Source organism: Silene latifolia, chromosome 11 (genome assembly GCF_048544455.1).
Source record: "Silene latifolia isolate original U9 population chromosome 11, ASM4854445v1, whole genome shotgun sequence".
NCBI lineage: Eukaryota > Viridiplantae > Streptophyta > Magnoliopsida > Caryophyllales > Caryophyllaceae > Silene > Silene latifolia.
In genome coordinates, this window is record NC_133536.1 from 8,248,141 (window position 1) to 8,271,478 (window position 23,338).

General features: G+C 33.4%; 1 protein-coding gene and 1 long non-coding RNA gene across 6 annotated transcripts; one reads left to right on the forward strand and one right to left on the reverse strand.

Moving 5' to 3' along the window:
- Positions 1 to 4,326: 4,326 nt before the first annotated feature.
- On the reverse strand, positions 4,327 to 9,073 carry LOC141612677 (uncharacterized). Of its 5 annotated transcripts, none has more exons than XR_012529139.1 (5): positions 8,648 to 9,073; positions 5,794 to 5,875; positions 5,452 to 5,544; positions 5,017 to 5,078; positions 4,327 to 4,622 (listed from the first exon to the last, which is right to left on the reverse strand). It is a non-coding gene; the product is annotated as an uncharacterized LOC141612677 (long non-coding RNA). The 5 variants fall into 5 exon arrangements; XR_012529142.1 differs by having other exon boundaries at positions 4,327 to 4,854; XR_012529141.1 differs by having other exon boundaries at positions 4,764 to 5,078.
- An 8,792-nt stretch (positions 9,074 to 17,865) lies between these two features.
- LOC141610909 (UDP-glycosyltransferase 82A1) lies at positions 17,866 to 23,228 on the forward strand. Its single transcript, XM_074429221.1, has 2 exons — positions 17,866 to 18,425; positions 22,295 to 23,228. Exons 1-2 carry the CDS (start codon positions 17,909 to 17,911, stop codon positions 23,185 to 23,187), a joined length of 1,410 nt encoding a protein of 469 aa, XP_074285322.1. The 5' UTR covers positions 17,866 to 17,908; the 3' UTR covers positions 23,188 to 23,228.
- The last annotated feature ends 110 nt before the right edge of the window (positions 23,229 to 23,338 follow it).

Here is a 23,338-nt window from a genome sequence, read left to right on the forward strand (position 1 = left end):
GCTCAATCATATGATCAGGGGCGTCTTAAAGTAAATAGAGGCTCGGTGCAGTATAAAAAAATGAGGTCCCAAATATGAATGAATAAGTATCCTACACAGCGAGGTTTGTGCTGAATTTTATTGGTAAAGCTTATAAATTCGGTGGCCAAAATCGAAGGTCCGGTTCCGCCGCCCGTGGTCGCCCGGAATATTAGACGCCACTGCCCTCTGCATATGAATATGTTGGATTTTCTATCTTATATCCGTGTCCCGTCTTGTATATCACTATTTTTATCTTCTGACCCATAATCCTTTTTATACTTGCATTAATAATTAGTGCCAACGGGACACGAAAATTGGACAAAGAGTCACGACACCAATAATTAGACCTGACAAAACTGGCCAACCCAAATAACTCGACTCGTACCCGACACTCGAACTCAAGATCCGAGCTTTACCCAAACCCAAATTGACTCGATTCATTATAACCCGATCCAAGTGTTTATTGTTGCGCACTGATTTTATCCATAAATAACATGATAAACCCGGTCTGAAAATGACCCAAACCCGACCTAACCCGAGTTTTTATAAACTCGAATCCAACCCGATTAACCTATTTCTCAGGTTTACCAATAATATGATTATAGGAGTCATAGTCAAAAATAAATTGAATAAATAAATAAAAATGATAAGGGAATGCTCTTATCCACATAGTTGGAAAAGACAGCCTACCATGTGTCTTAAAATGGGCCATGGAGTTTGGAAAATAAGTGGTGGATGCGTAATTGACTTAACTAAAGCACCATTGCTACACCCCAATAGCCGTACGAGGCGAACATGAAATTAGAAAAACCAAACATGTTAGGGTCATCATATTTAACACAAATTCTTATTTGTGACGGGACATATCCGTCACTCTTGAGTGACGGATACCATTTTACCTCATAAAGTACCAACTTTTTCTCTCTCTGCAACACTATTTATGTGGTCCCCTTTCTCCACTAACCCATTTTGTAACCATTTTAACTCACAAAATATCCGTCATAAATGATAACCCGTCACAAGGGAGACCAATTACATATTTAATGACATAGCTTTCAATATGACAATGATGATACAAGAGAGAACCTTAGTTGTGTTGGGACAAATCTTACCCTTTACAATTGGTCTCCCTTGTGACGGATTACCATTTGTGGCGGATATTTTGTGAGATAAAATGGTAACAAAATGGGTTAGTGGAGAAAGGGGACCACATAAATAGTGTTGCAGAGAGAGAAAAAGTGGAGATTTTTGTGAGATAAAAATGGTATCGTCACTCAAGAAAGTGACGGATATATCTTGCATGTCACAAACAAGAATTTGTGTACCCTTTATTGATCACTTAGGTCCATATAGATTTTAGATGATCGATCACTCAGCTCCACATGGCTCTATGATTTTGGTCTAACCGTGTAAGTATTTACAGACGAGATTAGGTGTTCAATTTTGGCCATTGTTATTTTCTAGTTTCTACTTTCTCCATTCTACTCATTCTGCAATTACAAAATGCACAAATATTAAGGAGATAAGAGTATCTCCAATGGTTAAGAAAAATGATTAGCTTGCAATTTTAAGAAATTGCAAGCTAGTAGCTCAACCATTGGAGTAATCCAAATAGATTAGCTTTGCTAAAAAAAAAATTGAGCAAATAGTTCCATGAAGCTACTTGCTTAAATGGACCCACAAAAAAATATAACCAATAGGAAAATAGTGGTCTCATTTATAATGTTTTAATTTTATATTTAAAAATTAAAAATTGAATACAAAAATAGGAGAGTGTGTTAAGTGGGTCACATAAAGCTAGTAGGAAATCGACTTCACCGTTGGAGTAAGTTGTAGCTTGAAATGGTTGTAGAAAAAAAATGATGTAAGCAAGAAAGGTAAGTAAACTCAACCAAGCGTCTATCATTTGTGGATCTTCTAATAAATAAGTAATAGAAGTGTGTGGAAGATGATTTATTAAATAATACGGAGTATAAGAGCATCTCCAACGGTGAGCTACAATACATCGTAGCTTGGTTTGTCACATCGATTTTTAAAACTAATCAACTTTCTAGCAACGTACCGCTTCAATGGCAAACTACAGGATGTTGTAGCTTGTATGAGTCCCACGTACTTGTTTTCATCCAATGAAAATTTACGTTTTATTTTTTTTCTAAAGCAAGTATGTAGCTTGGTAGAGCTACCATGCTTGCAAGCTACATCCCAATTTTCCATCTCCAATGGTAAGCTACATACTTACTCCCTCCATTTAACTCCACTTTGCAGGTTTCTCTTTTGCACACTATTCACAAGCGGAGATTCAACTTCAATTTTCTCTCGATACATAAGTTAAAATATATCCATGTGGGATCTTATTTGATTCGTCTTTAAGAGTACATTAAAAATATCTAACTTTTATAATTTTTGCAAATACGTAGCTAAAGATATTCACCGCGTAAAAGTCGCGTTGACAAACGTGATAAAGCAAACATGTAAAGTGGAGTTGAATGGAGGGAGTATTATTTTGCAAAAGTTGCAAGCAGATCCTTGTAGAGAACCATTGGAGATGCTCTAAGTACAAATGAGTGTTCATTTTAGTGGACCAAGTAGACAAGTAGTGACAAAGTAAATAAATAAGAGATTGTAATAAGGATAAAAGGGTAATTTTTCATGTTTTTTTTTTGAAAAGTGGTAGAGTGGAGTTAAATGAATATTAATTTATTTTCCTTTTCTGATCCGTATTTTCCCTTCATTTCTCTACTCTAAAAATAATAATTTTATTTTTATCATTTATTTGTATTATTTTGTTAGTATTTTACTCCATTAAACATTGGTCATAAATGTAGCAAAGTATCGATAAAAAATTGCAATAATTGTTAGTAGTTGGTCCCACCTGTGATGGGACTTTAGCCCTAAAAATTTGAATCCTTTGTACAAATGTATTACAAGTCCCTTTCAATTTACTCGTTCATGATAGTAACTTGGTAAGAGCTGAGAACAACACAATGTAGAATGGTAGATATGTTCGTCTTTGCTTCGTTGACGTGGAGAAAGACGTGTGAAAGCCAAGAAATAAAGTAAATAAACAGAAAGTCTTGCTATAGACGGGTATATCCGTCCATAGCTATAAACGGGTCAAATACAATGAAAGTGGTGACAATTTTGGCCCCACTACCCCACTTGTCCTTTGTTTTATTAGGAAAATGGTATTGTATTTGACCCGTCTTTCATTATAGACGGATAGTGACCGTCTATAATGAGATTTTGTGGTAAATAAATGTGTTTCACGGACTGTTAGAAAACAAAAACAAAAAAACACTATCAATCAATCAATCATTCATATGCTTTAATCACTTGGGTGAATCGCTGAATCAGGGATATTTGTCACTTTTTTTAGTTTGAATGCTTCAATTTTAAAGCGGTGTCATTGGTGTTTAAATATTTTGTCTGCAATACCCAATTTTTTTATCCAAAAAATTTTCAGAGGCTATAACTCGTGTTTACGAGTTCAGAAAGTGATGATTTTTTATTTTTTTTCCAAATCGATCATCTTTCCGAGAACACTATTTGAAAAAAAAACAATTGACGTAGGTGGATCCGGTGATTAAAAGTTTTTGTATGTCAAAATTTTTTTGACCGAACAAACTTTGGGTGATCATATCTCTTGGTCACGAATTCCAAACTTGGACAATTTTTTTTCTCACGTTGTAGTTCTCGGAAAGATGATCAATTTGTAAAAAAAATCGTCACTTTCTAAACTTGTAAACACGAGTTATGACCTCTTAAAGTTTCCGGATCAAAAATTTAGGTATTTCGGTAAAAATGTCAAACCTAAAGACACAGCGTGCATTTTCCAATTTTAAAGCTTTCGACTTGTCAACTGTATTTAATACTTTATTAGAGATGGCAAACATCATAGGTCGACCCGACACAGTTACCGGATCACTCTCTCCTTAACCCACCTGATCCAGACCTCGATTCAACACGACCTTCCTCAGGATAGTCGGATGAGTTAGAATTGATCCTCCATAAAGCCGGCCTTGACCCCGACACAAACCTAACAGATATACCCCAACTCCCAAAGACAGCATTTTCTTTTAAACCTTCCAAAAAGAAAATGTGGATGGATTAGGCCTGAGCTAATCCGGTCCAGCCCGCCACATGGTCTAGCCCAACTCTTGTCTAGCTTTATTCCGTATTGGAGAAAACAATATTTACCTGAGTACCAGATTGCCTAAAAAGTTTTCCGCCAATAAATTAGAACAAGTGACCCGAAATGTGAAATATAAATTGTCATCCAACTAGTAAACTAATTTCAGACGACATATTTTTTCATACGTAGTATTTGATAAACCTGACAACTGTATCATTAATCGTCTTAACCAATATAAAAATTGTACTCCGTATATTCCAATCTTTTTATATGTAAAGAAATTCAAACCCAGATCAGTACATTGCTCTTTGAAAATTCATCTTCATGTATGTACTGCTATCGATTCACTAACCTGAAAATTTGGATGCTCATTACCAGATGCGTCGATCCTTGTAAAGATTAAAATGGTTTTCCAGCTTTTCTACCTGCTTCGGAGTATCTCAGAAGCTGGGCACCATGGTATATACACCTAACCAATTGAGAACTGAACATTGAGTAGAGAGTAGAGACAAGAATTTTACAAACTATGATAACCGCGAAAAGAAAAGACTAGCAACATCGAGCAGAACATGTTACAAACTTCCGAAAGCCAGATCATCCAATGTCTTACCAACAGCAACAAGAACGCTAGCATTTGTCTGAATCGTATCTACTACGAGCAGTCGACCATGCAGCCCTGAGTCTTATGGGATACTGCTATACTAGAATCAAAAGTAGGAACGAATGGAAATTTTCAGTCTAGCTTTTACGCAAATGCACATTTCAATAATATGCCAAGTAATCTTCCATGTCGAGGAACAAAAATAAAAACCACACTTATATTGAGTCCCAAAATTTAAAACGAAGTATATGAGAAAGCTCACATTATTCGGATTCTGGAATAGCTTGCGACTTGTAATACAAAGGAAGTACAGAACAGTCCCACCTAAAAAGCCCAGAGCAGAACTCCTTGTCAATTCAAACAAAATGATGCATTGTAAGTTTTTAACTATAAGCTTGCAATAAACGGAAGTACGAAATAGTCCCATCCAAAAGGCCAGAGCAGAACTCTACATACAGCCAATCCAAGCATTTTCTTCCGAGTTTTTTCTTATTCACTGAAGAAACAAGTCATGGCAAGTCGGCAACCCTAGTATTTTGCTAGGTGTTGTTACGAGTTCCAATAGACACTGTGAGCTAATCTTGTTGTCAAAACTCAAAAGCCTCCACCCCTACTATTTTGCTAGGTATTGGACTTGAGCATGTGATGATAACGGAAATCATTGTAATGATAATGATAATGGTAATCAGAGACTTACAGCTGTTTTACTTCAAGCCCTGCAGAGTCAAAAATGGTTTAGCTAGGTTTTCCTCAGCAATGTCTTGTTGTCTACATAAATGAACATTATTATCTGCACCAGAAGTATAAGTTTAACAAATCAATATGGATTATTAGACTTACCGGTGATAACAGGTAAAGAAGAGGAGGATAGCAATTAAAGTTAAATGATGGTATCATATGGATTATTCTGGGTTATCGAAAAGTCGAGATTATTTTGAGCAGGCAGGCATAGTTGGGATTATTCTCATCAAATAACCCTACTTTTTTTTTTTTGTACAAGTATAATGCAATTAGCAATGACGACAGGAAAAGTTTTGACCTTCGACTTAAATTTTTTTTGGTAACTTCTGTAGGGGCCGGAGAAGGGGCTTGAACTCGCTTGATTCGGCAAAAACATAAACCTACACATCAACATAGGGGGTTTAACATGCTACAAGAACTTTGCATAAGAATTTCAGATGATCAGGTACTCTCAAATACACTCACATGAACATATTGTTTTAACATGCTACACATGAACATAGGGAGGCGGAAGCTACAAGAAATTACTCAACAAAGAGCAAGCTGATGGCAGTGTGCAACAAATGCAAAAGGTGACTTTTTAAGTCGTACCTCACATGTCTATGATGTCTAGAGAAGAAAGGCTGGAATCAGTCTATGAAAAAAACTGGCTCTTTTCATGCTAGTATCTTACAAAAACAAGTTCTTGATCTGGAAATTAATGATGGGGTGATGTAAACATTAAAATGGTCAACTACGAATCATGTATGCTCTACCTGACTTGTAGGTTTGTAGATCTGCTCCAACTGGTAAAGTGACTTTAGAATCTACTAAAATTGGTGTATGGAACAAGAAGATGAAAAGGAATTTTCAAGGCCCCTATTCGCAATCGAAGAAGCATGTGCTGCTGAAAGTAAGGGAGCTAAACTTAAGGGTCTAAGCGAAGCAAGTTGAGAGAAAGATAAAAGAAGTTGCAATGCGATTAATGTGATAAGCCCTAAAGTTTGGAGCCGTAAGATTTTTTGTTACTGATAATAAAATCAATTCGAGCATGCACCATTTGCTAACATTTTCCTCTGGTTAGATTCATCTGTGTAACTGGATTTGTAGGTAAAAGCGGGTTCAGGAACGGTTCCTACAACTTATGACGAACTCTGAAGGCAAAAGTTAAATTAATGAAGGAAGGCTAAGAAGATCCCTCTGCTCAAGAAGGACCCTTCAGCGCGAACCCACTCCTGATGAAGGAGTACCCAGTCGGGCTCCCATGCTACTGTTCAGGTCACAAATAAGGACCCGATTGGGTCGGCCAGATTTTTTAGTAGTAAAGCCCGATGACCCAGTAGGTTGGAGTTTCCGCCGCAGACTTTCAAAATGGAATTAGGGCTTCAAACCTTGTTTTAGAATTAAAACCTAGATCTACTTTCAAACATTCAAGCGTGCTTTTCTTGACCCTTGACCATCAAAGAGAGTTGATTAGGTTCAGGAATTCATTAACCCCATATCGACTAGTCTAACCAATTTGGGTTCAATACGAGAGTGAGAGTTCAATGAGGGCTCCCCTAGCTTTTGATTAGAAAGAACCCTTATCAAGGGAGTGAAAGGTGAGATGATCGGAATATTCACAAAACCGAGAGGAAGGTGAGAGTTTACCCTAACTTATTATTTAATGACCTGTAAATGAAATTCTGTAGAGTAAGGCATTTCATTGGAGATATCGGCTGTTTTAGCCTGAGTACAGCCTAATTAAGTCAGGCTAACTAAAGTCAGACTAGGCTAAATTGGACCTAACATCGGCTTTTCCTAATTGCTTAAACCTCATTTCATTTATTAGCTTGCTTAATTTACTTGTTTTAGATAGTTAATTAGTACTTTAGTTCTCTTAGTTTCAACCAACCATCATATTTCGTTTGACTTAGATAAACTCCTAGGATTGAACCGATTAGTGCTCCATAATTGCTCTTTATGGATTTGATCCTCAATTGTGCAATGATTCTCATTCACTTGCACGGTAATCTAAGACTCAACAATGGTGAGTACAGGCTTGATTAAATCTAAAAGCTTAGGAGATTGATTGAAACCAACGAACTAGACTTATGAAGAAAAAGATGCATCGAAGGACCACTACTTCACAGGAGAAAGAAGGGCTTCCACTTTAGTGAGCCATTTTGCTTTATTCCATCATAATCCAGAACCAAAGAGTAATGAAACTTTGGCTCCATTGGAAATATGAAGAAAAAGATGCAAATTAACTAAATTTAAAGCAAACCAGGAAATATGAGGTTGAATGGAGAAAGGCCTAGGGATCGAACTCTCCACCAACATGCCTCACTAAAGTAGTATCATTTCCAACAATTGGTCATAGGTTGCGAAAATAGGGGAAAATGGCCTCAATGGTACCCAAAAGTCAAAACTCAACACCCCCCCCCCCCGCCGGGCTTGAGATGGGAGTCTTTAACGAATGTGAACTCTACTCTCGTGGTGTTTTGCATAAGGCAAAGGCAATAAACTCAAGAATTGGTTCCTAATCGTACTTCTCCTACTTCCCAGCGAGAATCCTGATCCGATCAAAGCTAAGGAAGGGCCTGTCAATGGGTTGCCACTCTAGTGTTTAACCCACCTTAACAAGCTTTAGCACAAACGAAATCCCCCTAACAAACCCACAACCTATATGAAGATCACTAAACCAATGCAAAAATTACGGAAAAGAGGGAATCTAGATAACTCAGCAATTGTGTGGATTAACCGATACCACATTATACAATCAAAGACCAATACTTCATCAAGAATTGATGATCACAAGAGCATAGTGAAAGTAGGAGAATCTAACAAACTAAACCATAGAAATTCAGAATTATGAAAGTATAAAACCACATTATACAATCAAAGAACCAAACTTTATGAAGATCACACGAGCATTGCGAAAAAGAGAGAACGTAAACAAATCAAGCATCAAACATAAGTACATTACTAACGAAACCACAATCAACAAAAAGGGTAATTTCAAGAATACAAAACTCAAACAATGCAACAACTAATATACTACTCCCTCCGTTTCAGTTATAGCAAAATAGAGTAAACGTAAACTATTGGCCGAAAATCAAAAAGACACAAACTTTAATACGAAATAACATACACAGACAATCCACCAGTGTCACCAGCAAAATAGGGTATACCTTAATAGCCAAAGACGACGCCGTTTTCGGGTATCTCTCAGCATCCAGCTTAACCATTAAAAGGGAAGACCCTAATTCAGTCAACAGATTAGCAGCTTCGGCAAAATTGGGGCATTAATTCAGCATTTGTATGACACCAATGTGTATAACCCAAGATCAAAACATGCTCATTTTTGTTGATTATTTTTTTGTAGGGTGTTATCATTGATTGAATTCAATCACAGTTCTTTGTGCTTTGCTCAATTTTTTTGCCATTTTGGCATCATCAGAGATATGGGTTTATACTTGTTGAATTTTCTCTTGTTTGTCGATTAATCGTCGGTAATTAAGAGGTGGTGAAGTGATATGTGGTGAACTGGTGATGGAGATGGAGATGAAGAAGAGGTTTAAAGAGGGGTTTTAAGGGTCCATTTTCTTTCAACGGCGTAATTTATCAAAGTTGGTTGATAGGAGTTACAGCCTTAGAGGTGGCCAAACACTCGGGCCGAGCCGATTTGGGGCTAAGCTGGACTTGGCTAGGCGGACCCGGAATTGGGTCGGTGTAGGGGGCAGGTCAACACGGGCCATGTTGGGCCTAATGGAGGTGGGCTTGAAACCGGCGCGGTCCGGGTGGAGGACGGGTCTCAGCGGGCAAGAGTGGGTTGTTCAATAAAATTTCCAAATAATATCAAATTATGGGTATGTCCAGTCGAGGGTGGGTCTGGGACAGGCCAAGCCCTAAATTCTTACTAGTTGAACCTGGCTTTTCACGGGTCACATGGACCGGGTTAAAATAAACCCGAGGGGCAGGTCGGGACCAAGCGGGCGTCCCTGCCCTGAAATTTGACCAGGGCTAGTATGACTGTATGAGTGGTAATGATCCTCATCTCTTAAACAAGTAGTAAGGAGATCGATTCCACTCTTGTGAATGGAAAAAATAAACTTGAGAGGGATCTACCAATTAAGATATCTTTAATACCCTAAAGAAGATTACCCAACCGTTGCTACTGGATACTCCTGAGTATCACCAAACAAAAAAAAAAGATTTACATTTGCAAACTAATTGGAAAAGAAAATAAAAAGGACAAAATAATACTTTCTCCAATCCAATCTAATGAACCCTTTCTTTTTTTGGCAAAAAATGGACCAATATATCCTTATTACAATCTTTTAATTACACAAAATGTCATCACCAACATATTCAATCTAGACCATTAAAGCAAATAGTAGGGGTATTTCAGAGTTTTTACCTCTTATATCTAAACTAGTTTTAAACCCGTGCAAAATTGCACGGGTATGTATTTGGGCCAGTATTAATGTTTTTTTTATGTATATCTGTTTTTGCATTTCTATTGTACCTATCTAATTGGTCTAGATCAACGATATACATAATTAATGTTTAAATTTGTTAAAACATGTGTTCACATGCACTGGTTTATAAGGAAATAACGTAATCAACTCTTATAAATAAAAATTGCATACATAAAAAACTTTACATTCGGATAAAAGAAATATAATCTAATAATCAACTTTAACATATGCAAATTATTCTAAAAATTGAAAAATTTCATGATACACTACATTAGTAGTCGTAATAGAAGTACGCATATCCGAGTCACAAATTAAAATTTTCAAGCCTTCTTTTCGGGTGACCCTGGAAAGTGTGACATAAAGCTGGCCATGACTAAACACTGGTCTTGGAAGATAGATGTTGAACTGAGATAAAGACTGCAATTGACTCTTGTTTATCGTCATTGCAAAACAAACAGCGATGGGGAATTGTCTTCATCAAAACGTCTGGGAAATCTCTTGGTGTCCGATGGAGAAAGTGTTAGTCGAGCAATATGCACTCTATCACCTTTATGACTACCAGTTAAGACAGTACATCTTATCACGCATGCGAAACTGTCATTGTCTTCTTCCGAATTCGGAGTGCGAGACTGATAGTAAAATTGCCAGAATTTTTGCTCCAAGTACATAAATCATCGGTGATGAACGGCTTTCTATACGGATCTGAGAGGATTATTTTTCCTAAAAAAACATATTTTAAAATTTTTCGACTTTTACCTTATTGTGTTGTTATTATTTAAACAATATTTGTTATAACAATTGTGAATTCTTTATTAAATAAATTATTTAAAAAAAATTATTAATTTTTTTTTTAATCACTTTTAAATTAAAATAAAATTTATTTATTTGTTTTTTTAGAGTAAAAAAAAATTAAAAATAGCTTTAAATGCTTGTTGAAGACTATATTAACTCGGTTTTCTATCATTGTCACCTACCAATTTCGGTGTGCGCGGCTGATAGTTAAGATGCCGAGTTTATATTCCAAGTTAATATTCTGTCATGATTGATTTTTTGAAAAAAAAAATTGTACCCTGTAGTTTTAAAAAATTATGTTGTGATTATGTTGCTGCATGGTACAATAATAATAACAAAAATACATGTAATTCATTTTTGTAATTCATTTCCGTTTATGTTCGATCTTGTATATAAGTGTAATTCCTTTCTGAAATGATGTAATTTTATTGTATAATTTTGTTTTAAAAATTATGTAATTCAATTACATTTACTCGCATTTGTAATTACTTCTTCGTATATGTTATTAACTTTATTTATACGGAATGTATAAAATTTTATCATAATATTAATTCGAAAAATATTTTCATAATATGATTTTATATAATTTGTTGCCAGACGGAATTTATCGCATGTTTGAAAAGACGGATATCTGAATAATTAAATACATTGCACACTCATGGGTCCCACCATAACATTGATTTTCAAAAATAATGCATTAATGAGGTGGCGCGATGTACACTGAGTATTGTCTTCTGAATTTATATAGATAAGATTGTATTAAATACGCTGAATTTATATAAATAAGATTCACGGATATCCATATATATTTGTTGGATTTTTTGTGAAAACGCAACCTTTAAAAAATTTTCTTTTGTGAAACACTACCTTTAAAAACAAAAATTGTAAAACACAACCTTTAAAAACCAAAAAGTTGCGAAACACTACTTTTTGACCGGATTCCGTCAGCTTTATTCATTTTCGGTGTCATAATAGCTCGCACGTGCCATGTTTTTTTTACTTTTTATGTTTTGTTTGTTTTCCTCCAATTAATCCCTCTCTTTCTTAATTTCCCCGCTAAAAGCTCCCTCCCTCTTTATCTCACTGTCATCAATTTCACCACTTCCCTGCTTCATTTTTTCTAAATAACCCCTCTTTTTTTTTCACAATGTTCAGTGACAGTTCAGAATTTTCGTCAACACCGCTTCTCAAATGTCGTTATGGCATCCCTGTCGCCTTAAAACTTTCATGACGGAAAAAAAAATCAAGGAAGAAGGTTTCTAACATGTAAAAATTTGGGATTGTTTAAGGTGATTTCAGATCTAAAATTAAGTGAAATAAAATTGAAGGAAGAGTTTGGACATCACACATTCACACGTGATAGAGTAATTGATTTTTTTGGTGCACTTATAGCGTATTTAATGGCGAGTTATCAACGGATTTTTATTAATTTGGTCAAACTCCGGCCTAAAAGTAGTGTTTTACAACTTTTTTGTTTTTAAAGGTTGTGTTTTACAATTTTTGGTTTTAAAGGTAGTGTTTCGCAAAATGTTTTTTTAAAGGTTGTGTTTCACAAAAAATCCATATTTGAGTTTTTGTATATTTTTTTCGAGTTTTATAAAGTTTAAAAGCTACATGTTAGTTTTTTTACGTCAAAACTCAAATTTTTCAGAGCTTATATGTAATGTTTTTGAGTTATATTGTAATTTTTTTAGTTTTATATTTTAAAGCATGAACTAAAAAACTTCCTAATAAAACTCATAATTTTTAAAATAAAATTCAAAAATTTCATCTTAATGCTAACAAACTATACCATATAATATAATACATTAAATGTATAGTCTACCTACTGATTTCATTAAGCAAGGCAATGCAATTTGCATGTCGACAACCCAAGATGTGTGAGTCTAGTGGAATTCCAGGGTAACCTCAAAGCCTCCTAAGGAGGAATTGCGAGGTCCTGGGTTCGATTCCCTAGATGAACACTTTCCTGTGACTGGCCGGGAGAGGGAATAATCCCCGCGGAAAGAACTCACACAGACAGCGCGCAGCAGGGTGGGGTCTGTGATCCGGGAGGATCCAACCTCCTCGTCATCAAAAAAAAAAAAAAAAAAAAAAAAAAAAAAAAATTGCATGTCGACAAACTTTTCAATCGATGCGCAAAAAGCTAATAATTCAAATGAGAAAACAAAGTTTTTTTCGAGTGTAGAAACACTATATGTTTTGCGGCGCCAATAAAACACACATATTCTCGATCTTGTTAGAGGGACTACAAATGATGTATCAACAAAGTGAGACGTACAACGTTATTCACAAGTTCAATACTATACATTATTATGATCAAGTGAAGACCTACATAGTAAATTAGTAATGATAATACACTAGTGGCAATATAAAGTACTTAATGATTAGGTCATTTGGCGATTATATCACTTGTGCGCTTTGCATGTCGACAAGTTATGAAACAAAATATCGACGATAGGGTAATTTTTTATGTGCTTATAAATTTATCAGAACAAGCTATTTATTTATTGGATATTGTGGTGGAATCCGGATTTGAAATTAACAGAAGTGAAAATTTTCAACGAGGGCAAATAAAAGAGGTAATAGTATAAAGTAATCCCTAAAAAATTCAAAACTTTTAACTAAAAAATTTGAATTTTTTTTTGTGTAAATCGAGCTCCCTAACATCGATAATCAATCAATCAATACTATATATTAAATCCAGAAACCAAGGGACTTCAATATAATTAAAGAAAGTTATACAAATTAATTATACTATATAGTTTTAAATCGATAGCACCGTGTGATGGACCCGATTAAGGGATCTCAATGCAAATATTATATAGTTTGGGTTAAAATTAAATTATATAGAAGTTTGGTAATTTTCCTAAATTTTTCTAAGAGACTAAACATGGTCAATTTTCTTAAAATAAAATAATTAATTAAGATGATCAATTTCAAGGAGACTAAGATCCTGTTCTTTCTGGCTTTTTAGAGTGACAGAATCAGAATCGAAGAGTGAGTGAAATGAATCGAATGGAGTGAATCGAATCGAATGAATGGAGTGAACTAAATCGAATCGAATCGAATAGAGTGAAAATTTGAATCGAATCGAATCGAATAAAGTGAATTGAAATTTGAAATAATCATATTAATAATAATAATAATAATAATAGTATTCAATATTATTGTTATTATCAACTATAATATATTAATATTCATAGTATAATAGTAATATAAAATTAATATTTTAAGAAAAAAATTATAATATTATATATGAATAATCATAAATTATAATAATGAAAAAATAGTATTTTTCTACTAATAATATTTTTAATAACAATAATAAATAATAAGGTCATATTAATAATGATATTAGTAAAATAATTGTTTAGAATAAAAACACTCAAGTAAGCGTTGCTCGAATTCAGGTCGAGTCAACGCCCTACTCTCATATGGCATCTCGAGCCTATGCTTGCTCTCTTCGGATGGATCTTTCACGCGTAACAAAGGCCTCAGAGGGTATGCAAAAGGTCCTTCTCTGATGCTTTACGGTAATGATGGATAGTCGGGACCTTGCTTGAAGCTAAGATCTTTGTGCCCTCTTGTAGTAGCTCGAGTAGTCTTACTTCTAGAGAGAAGAAGTTGTTGGTGAGAAGTTTTTACCATTGATTGGTGAAAAGTGAGATATTTATAGGTTTTATGTGTACCTCAAATGATGGTTTGGCAAGCACGGTTACCATATTCGCTATGAATACGCCTTACCGATTCGCGATTCACTTATAGAAAATGTGTTACATGTATTTTCAGTAATCAACTTGATAGAATTCGCTTTTAACGATTTGTGATTCGTAGGGTACCAAGCGAATTTGTAACCATGTTGGCAAGCGTGTTGACTTGTAAGACCCCGTATTGGCAAGTGAGTCAAGTCGGTTCGGTGTGCCTCATTAATAATATTAATAATAAATGTTATGAATTTTAATAATAATACCAATAAATGTTATGAATTTTAATAATAATACCAATAGTAATTATAATAACAACGATAATAATAATAATAATAATAATAATAATAATAATAATAATAATAATAATAATAATAATAATAATAATAATAATAATAATAATAATAATAAACGGATCCAGAAATTCTCGGTATCTCAGGATGCGGGGGCTCGGGTGGCCGCTTACATTTTTACTAGATTTAGCTTTGCTGTTGCTAAGGGTGTGGGAGCCCAGATTGTCTCTCGGCTCCCCACCAATTTCATGTAAACTTTTATTTTCCTTTTAATAAAAGCTGCGCGCATCCTTTTATAATAATAATAATAATAATAATAATAATAATAATAATAATAATAATAATAATAATAATAATAATAATAATAATAATAATAATAATAATAATAATAATAATAATATCAACAACAACAACAACAACAACAACAATAACATTAACATTAACTTTAATAACATTATTATTCATTTTAATAATAATATTCATCATCATCATCATCACAATAATAAGAATAATAATAATAATAATAAATAAATAAATAAATAAATAAATAAATTATTAACAATATTATTAATTATAATAATAATAATAAATAATAATAAATAATATTAATATTAAAAAAATAGTATTATTGTTAACAAAATTAATAATAACTATTATTTAAATTAGTAAAGCCGAAATGAGCTGAATTTAATGGAGTGAATCAATCGAATCGAATGGAGAATGGAAGTGAATGAATCGAATAAATAATAAACGAATGAATCGAATCGAATCGAATCGAATCGAACCGAATAGAGCTTAACTGAAATAGGCTGAAAATAAGCCAGAAAGAACAGGGCCTAAAAGAAAGAAGATGTTTGGTAATTTTCCTAATTATTTATAGAAGACTAGAAGATGTCAATTTCCTTAAAATAAAATAATTAATTATTATAAACATGCACACTTATGTTATTAATGGTTATCATCATAAAATTATATATTAAATTTAAAATTTATGCAATTTTATTAAACTTTATAGTTTATTAGATGTATAGAGATGTTAATTATTTAACATACAAAAATATAATATAAGTAGTTTATAAATAGTTCAAGTTAGATTCCATAATATATAATATTGCATCATTCTTTCGATTTGATTTAATGCATATATGTAATATATTTATATAAATATATAATCAAATATATAATCCACTTAAAATTGCATGTCTAAGTAGTAAAAGTAATTTCGTCAGCAAAGAAAAGAATATCAACGAGATTAGTGAAAGTGGTAGAAACAACAACGGGAGTAGTGAAATAATCAATATTAACGCGGCAATAGTGAAAGTAACAATAATTACGGCGGGAGTAATGAAATTATCAATATTAATGCGTCAGTACTGACAGTAACAATAATTACGGCGGGAGTAGTGGAAGTAAAAATGATTACGGGCAAATATTGAAATGTTATTACTATTGTTTCATTAATAAGAGTAAAATATTAATAGCGGGAGTAGTGAATTTGTCTCAAAATTTATTTCATCGTAATTTTAGGATATGTCATAGAAAAAGATATTAATGATAAATTTATGGATTATGCAACTTTAAATAATTTTATTTAATAAAAAAAAATTAATGGTAAGTAGAGGTAGCACGGGCGAAGCCGGATACCAATACTAATAATATATAATTCCCTTATCATGACTCGGCCATGGATTCTTTCATAAAGAAAAGTAATTCGAAGTGATTGAATGCCAAAATTACATATATATACTTCAAATTTTATTACGGAGTTGCATTATATTAATCTAAGCCATTGTGGCAACGCACCTACCGTTTACTACCGGCGTCACTCGATCGATAATCAATGAAACAATTTTCTTAATCCGATTTAAATCTACACGTAACCTAAATAAAGAAAATCTAAAGCTACACGTTTCACTTAATTAGAAACATAGCCATAGTTTATTAATAACTTCGTGTACTTGCACATTCTATATTAATCATCTTCCAACTAATCTTGTAAGCAAAATGATTTAATAATCTTGCGTGAATCGTACACAATATCATTCTTTCGCGAAGTACATATTTCCATAATAGTAGTACACTAGCTTCTATTCCCCTACTAATTTTATATGAAAGTACTCTTTATTTCTCGTACAAACTAAAAATATTTCAAAAACTTAAGCACAATAGTTCCATTAACCAAAAAACCCGAAATCAATAAAAAATATTCGAGTAAAATGGAGGCCAAACTACAAGAGTTTTATAAGAAAATATTTAATTTATTCTTCCTTTAAAAAATGGAATAATTTTTATTCATAAGTCGAGAATATGCATGTGACACATGATACATATAAGTGTACTACCCTTATTTATTGGCCTGATCCTCTATTTGTCTAGCTGGGTCTTGAGACCGACTCCCGATTCTTTAGACATAAATAATTTACATGATTAATATTGTCTAATTTAAAATTCTTAAAAAAAAATAATTAAAAAATAAAATAACAACAAAATTTAATAGATCTATATGTTCTAGCCATTATAACTACATTATAAGTTATAACTCCATGTCATAGGAAGAAACCCAACAGTCCGACATGTTGTGGAGTGTTATTCTACATTGATAAAACAAAACAGGCTAGTATTTACCACTTTATAGGTTAAGAGACTATTCCATCTATCGTCAATTAATTTTAAAGTAAAAACTCCTTAAATTTATTCTATTTAAATATATTCCAAACCGTTTACATAATTTTAACATACATACTCACATTCCCATGTTACACAAATTCTTGTTTGTGACGGCACATATCCGTCACTCTTGAGTGACGGATACCATTTTACATCACAAAGTATCCACTTTTTCTCTCTCTGCAACACTATTCATGTGGTCCCCTTTCTCCACTAACCCATTTTGTTACCATTTTATCTCACAAAATATCCGCCACAAATGGTAACCCGTCACAAGGGAGACCAATTGCCCATGTTAATGTATCCTAGAAAATGGTCACAATCTTCTACTATCATCAATTCATCATAAAACGTCACGTGGGTAATGTTTTTCTAATGAATTTTGACTTTTTCCTTCAAATTACATCCCTACCAGGCTACCACTTGTGTCCTCATTCATATATACACATTCATTTTCATGTACTACTAAGCCAATAAAACAACAGCAACAAATTTATATCGGTTTTTCTAACATGGGTTACGATAAAGAGTCCAAGTTACAAACAAGTCGGAAAAAAACAGTAATAATGGTACCATATCCAGCACAAGGTCACGTAACACCAATGTTAAACCTAGCATCCTGTTTAACAACGTATGGTTTTAAACCGTTGATTATCCTACCGGAGTTTATACACCGTTCGATCTTCGCGAAAGTCAACGCAGCAAGCAAGGGTGAGATTGACTGTAAGTCAATCCCAGACGGGTTAGATGAGACTGAGCCACGTGATTTCTTTGCCATAGAGATGGCTATGGAAGATCACATGCCGGCTCACCTTGACCGTCTAATTCGCAATCTTAACGACGACTGCAATGGCGATGGCGATGGAGTTGTTGCATGCATGATAGTTGATGTTTTGGCTTCGTGGGCTATTAACGTAGGGAAACAACGTGGGATTAAATTAGTTGGGTTTTGGCCTGCAATGTTGGCTACGTATTCTTTGTTCAGTTCTATTCCTCAATTGGTTCAAACCGGACACATCTCCGATTCAGGTAACTTTACAATTCTCGTCTATTATAGATAGTGCTTCGTATTTGTGTAAGACAACTTTACACGACAATTATCATAGAATTACATAACTATTTACAATAGTTTTTATGTAACATTAGCTTACATAATATTTAATTATTCTTCTAGTTGTTTAATTTCGACTATATATTCATAGTAACTATCGGGAAATTCACGTATCATCTTTAATTTCTCAACGTCGTATTGTACATATTACTTGTTCAAGGGATTAGAGGTTTACAAATAACTCATGACAATAGTTCCAGCACGCATGATATTGCGTCAAAAAATGGTTTAATATGACTGTTTATCTTTGAGGAGTATACTTTTTACAAAGTACTCCGCATAAGAAAGGTAAATATATAATTGAAATTGAGGAAGAAGGTAAAATAATACTTCGTAGATGCGATAAAAATACATAAACGGCAGAAGTTACATAGGACTCCTTTTGCCTAGTGTGGTATTAGCAGTGGCGCAGGCTGGCCAAGAAAAAATTCGAAAGTTTTAGTTAATATTTCCGAACTTTTTCAAGTTTACTATATGCCATTACTTGTTGAAAATTTTCACCGCCTAACTGTAAATCCTGGCTCCACCACTGAGTATTAGTAATATATAGCAAAATTCGAGGTCAATGGTGCAAACCTTAAATCCTTAATGATTCTCACGTATTATGAAGTCAATAATTCAATCCTTATCACATGGCTGCACTTAATCACCTAGCTAGCGTTTAATTACTCTTATTATTTTAAGAAAATTTGAGTTGATTAAGCAACAATAATAATAAAGCCTTAACATTGAATTAGTTTAGCGTTGTTTAAAAAAAAAGGCCGAGTTTTGAACCTATCAAGCTGATTCGACCCTTTTTACGAGTTAAACATTCGGTTTTTACAAGAACTTAAATAGTACTCCTATACTGGAATGTAAATTTTGAACTCGTGACCTCTTGGTCAAACTCGCTCTGATACCATATGAGAAGACCACTCTAACCGAAATTTTAAGGCAATGGAGATGCCCAATTAATAATCTTATACTCCAAACCTAAATTCTTGAATATCATTTAATCTTTTATTTAAGAGTCTAAGACATACTCAATTTACAAATTGGTGATAGAGTCAGGAACAACATTTGGGGTATTTTAAAGGGGCGAACAAGTAACGCAAAGTAAACTCAAAAAACATTCGAAAATTTTAACAAATGACTTCATTGCCATTCTTTAACCGAGTGAGCATCCCTGCTAGTCACCTCTAACTCCACAAGAGTACACAATTATGAAATTGTATTTTCCAATAGAGTAAATTATCAATTACACCCACGCCAAATACACATTTTTACATTAACTCCCACGTCAAATTTTTTTTTTAAATTACACCCAAGTTAATAGCTCAGTTTATAAATTGCACCCAACCCCATTTTCCGGCGAAAAAAATTATGAAATGACAATTTTGCCCCCGAATCTATTAGTCTGATTTTGTGTGATTTTGAGTTACTTCCCCTATTTCCTCCTCCACCTTTGAGCTTCATCTTTCTCCTCCATTACAACTTCATCTTCTTCCTCCTCCATTACAACAATAACCATGAAGCCTTCCCCGATTTCAATCATTTTTTCCTTATCAAATAAATAAAAAATCCAAACACCTATACTCCATACACAAATTAAAATCAATAAGCATTGATCCAACCTTAATTGATATCTCCTCCATTTTACTTCTAATTATTTCCCTTTAATTTTATCAATTGACTTTTTGGGTGGTTGTTTTCGACTTTTTGTTGTTGTCTGCTTTATTCCCCAAACCCAACAAATATTGAAAAATCTCCCCAAACCACCTGCAATTCGTACACCGAGGCTCAAGCACGACCACCAAGAGTTGCTCATCAACCCAGATTCGCACCGCCTAATTCATTTGTTTGATGTGAGGGAAATTATTTACTTTATTTGTTATTTATCCCTAATTCATAATGTGCATTTGGGTTGATAAATCTGGAGAACTTGAAATGAAAGAAGAAGAAAGAAGAAATTAAAAAAAGAAATTTGAAGAAAGAAAAATAATAATAAATCTGGACGGAAGAAAAAAAGAAGAAGAAAGATGAAGAATAAATAAAGAAAGAGGAAGAATAAATTAGAAGAGTCAAGAAAAGGAAGAAGAAGAGGAAAGAACAAGGGCAAAATCGTCCTAAAATCAATTTTTTTTTTAAAAAAATTGAATTTTGACGGAAAAGTGGCCGGATTCCGATATTGGGTGCAATTTGTAAACTGAGCTATTAACTTGGGTGTAATTTAATAAAAAAATTTGACGTGGGAGTTAATGTAAAAATGTGTATTTGGCGTGGGTGTAATTGATAATTTACTCTTTCCAATATTATGAATAGCAATAATGTTGCTGAATCACATGCATAAGTTAGTTGTAAATCAACTACCAATATCATATTATTTGTGGGAACATCTGTCGTATATTCATAAATATACTTTGAAACTAATATTTTTAATTTGATGTCTGCGCCGTAGACGTTGAAATCGTCTGCTACGAATGTATTATATAATATAAAAATAAAAGATTACTATGTAGTACGTACTACATTATATTCAACGATATTGGATTAATAATTAAATGGACATTGTTTGCAACGAGTTGTTCTAGAAAATTGATTATTGCCAAGCTCGTAATAGAAGTATAGAATCATACGTGATACGGACTACATATTATTTAATGAGACACCGTCTCTTTAAAATTTTAGTGTATGTTATAACTGCAAGTTGTATGTGTACTCCGTACAATTATTGCTTGTTAATATAAACTTGTTTATGTTTCAAGAAGTATATGATTGTTTTTTAGAATTTCCAACTTTTGGGTTAAATTGTTCTACAATACAACGTTTGACTATAGATCAAGTTGAACCATTATCTTATATGAAAATTAATGCTCCTTATCTCTTCTATCTCAATCATTTGTTTAACGGTTATATTAAAATATCCGGGTCATTAATTTATCAATTATGCTGTAAAAATAAATTTAATGAACAATTGATCATTTATTTGCATTTTGTTTCACATATCATCCCATGACAATGTTAACTACTCCCTCTACCCTGTTTTCCTTATTTAGGTGTCTTGGTTACTTTTGTACATTTCCGTTTTAGGTATATAAAAGTTACTCCCTCTGTTCCGGTCATTTGTTGTCCATTTCTATTTTAAGGTGTCTCAGTCATTTATTGTCCTTTCTATTTTAAGAATGAATTTGATGAGTAATTTAATCATTCACACCCAATTTATTCCACTTGTCATTTAGTAATTGGTCATCTCTCATTTCCTTGGTCTTTGTGCCAAAACCAAAGGACAACAAATAATCGGGACGGAGGGAGTACTTTTTATCTCATGTGCATGTTACTTTTCACATTAGCATTTCTTAGAGGATATATCTCTTCTTCCATTTTTTTTTATTATTTTTAATTAGGGTTAAAAAGTAAATGTAAAGAATTGGTTTGAAAGGGGTAAAATTGTTCCCCTTACCCTTTTTGATTTTTATGCCAAAATGGAGGTAAGAAATGATGGAATGCTTTATATATTAGATGATAAAAAATGCTTCACTTATATTAGACGTATTTTTCGTTAACTTGCAATAATTTTAGAGATCAGTCTTATGTAATGCAGTTTTACTCAAATATTAATATTAAAACCACCTAATATTTACCCAAAATAACCTTATAATAACTTCTTAATAACTACCTCTCACAAGGTTATTTAAGTAATTAATAAGTAATTATACAATAGCTTTAGTGTAAAATCGTCTTACATAAGAATTTGTGTTTGTAGAGTATGTAACATATTTCGGTCTCAATATTATCCTTCTATTTATAGGACTTCCAAAACTTCAAGGGCATATATCACATCTTTATCAACCTCCATTGAAAATTGAAGACTTACCATGGCTTATTGGAACTCAAGGAGCCAAAATAGCAAGATTCAAGTTTTGGGCTAGAACCATGGAAAGATCCGAATTACTAAGATGCATCTTAGTCAACTCATTCCCTAATGAAACACAAAGTGGCATCAACTCAAGTAAATGGGCCTCAAACCAAATAAATGGGCCAAAAATATACCCAATTGGCCCATTAAGAAGTAATGGGCTTTGTGAAAGCCCAAGTTTTTGGAAAGAAGATGAAAGTTGCTTGGATTGGCTAAATCAACAAAAGCCTAATTCAGTTGTTTACATTTCCTTTGGAAGTTGGGTTAGCCCAATTGGAGAGGCAAAGGTGAGGAATTTAGCATTGTCATTAGAAGAATTAAGAAAGCCATTTATTTGGGTACTTGGGCCTTCTTGGAGAAATGGGCTACCTAAAGGGTACATTGAAAGAGTTGAAAATTTTGGGAAAATTGTAGCATGGGCTCCACAAATGGTTGTGTTGCGACACGTGGCAATTGGTTGTTACCTGACGCATTGTGGCTGGAACTCGACTATGGAAGCTATAGAATGTAAGAAAACTATGTTGTGTTTGCCGGTGGCTGGTGATCAGTTCTTGAACTGTGAATATATTGTTAACGTGTGGAAGATTGGCGTTAAGATGAGTGGGGTGTGTTTCGCCGATGTGAGTGATGGGATTAATAGGGTAATGGAAGATCGGTCGATGAAGAAAAGGATAGAAGAGTTGAATGAGAAAGTTATGGGAGAGGAGGCAAATTTGAAAACTAAAAATGATATGTTGTTCTTTGTAAATGATGTAATGAGAGATCAATTGTTGAGTACTAATTGAGTATATAAAGAGTGTGAGATATATTTGAATAATGGTGTACATATCACAACTTATTAAATCATATTAATAAGACTTGATATTTGTAACTTGGTCCTTGTTTTTTGAGAACATGGCAAATCTTTGATTAAAATATCCCTTATAAAGAATAAAA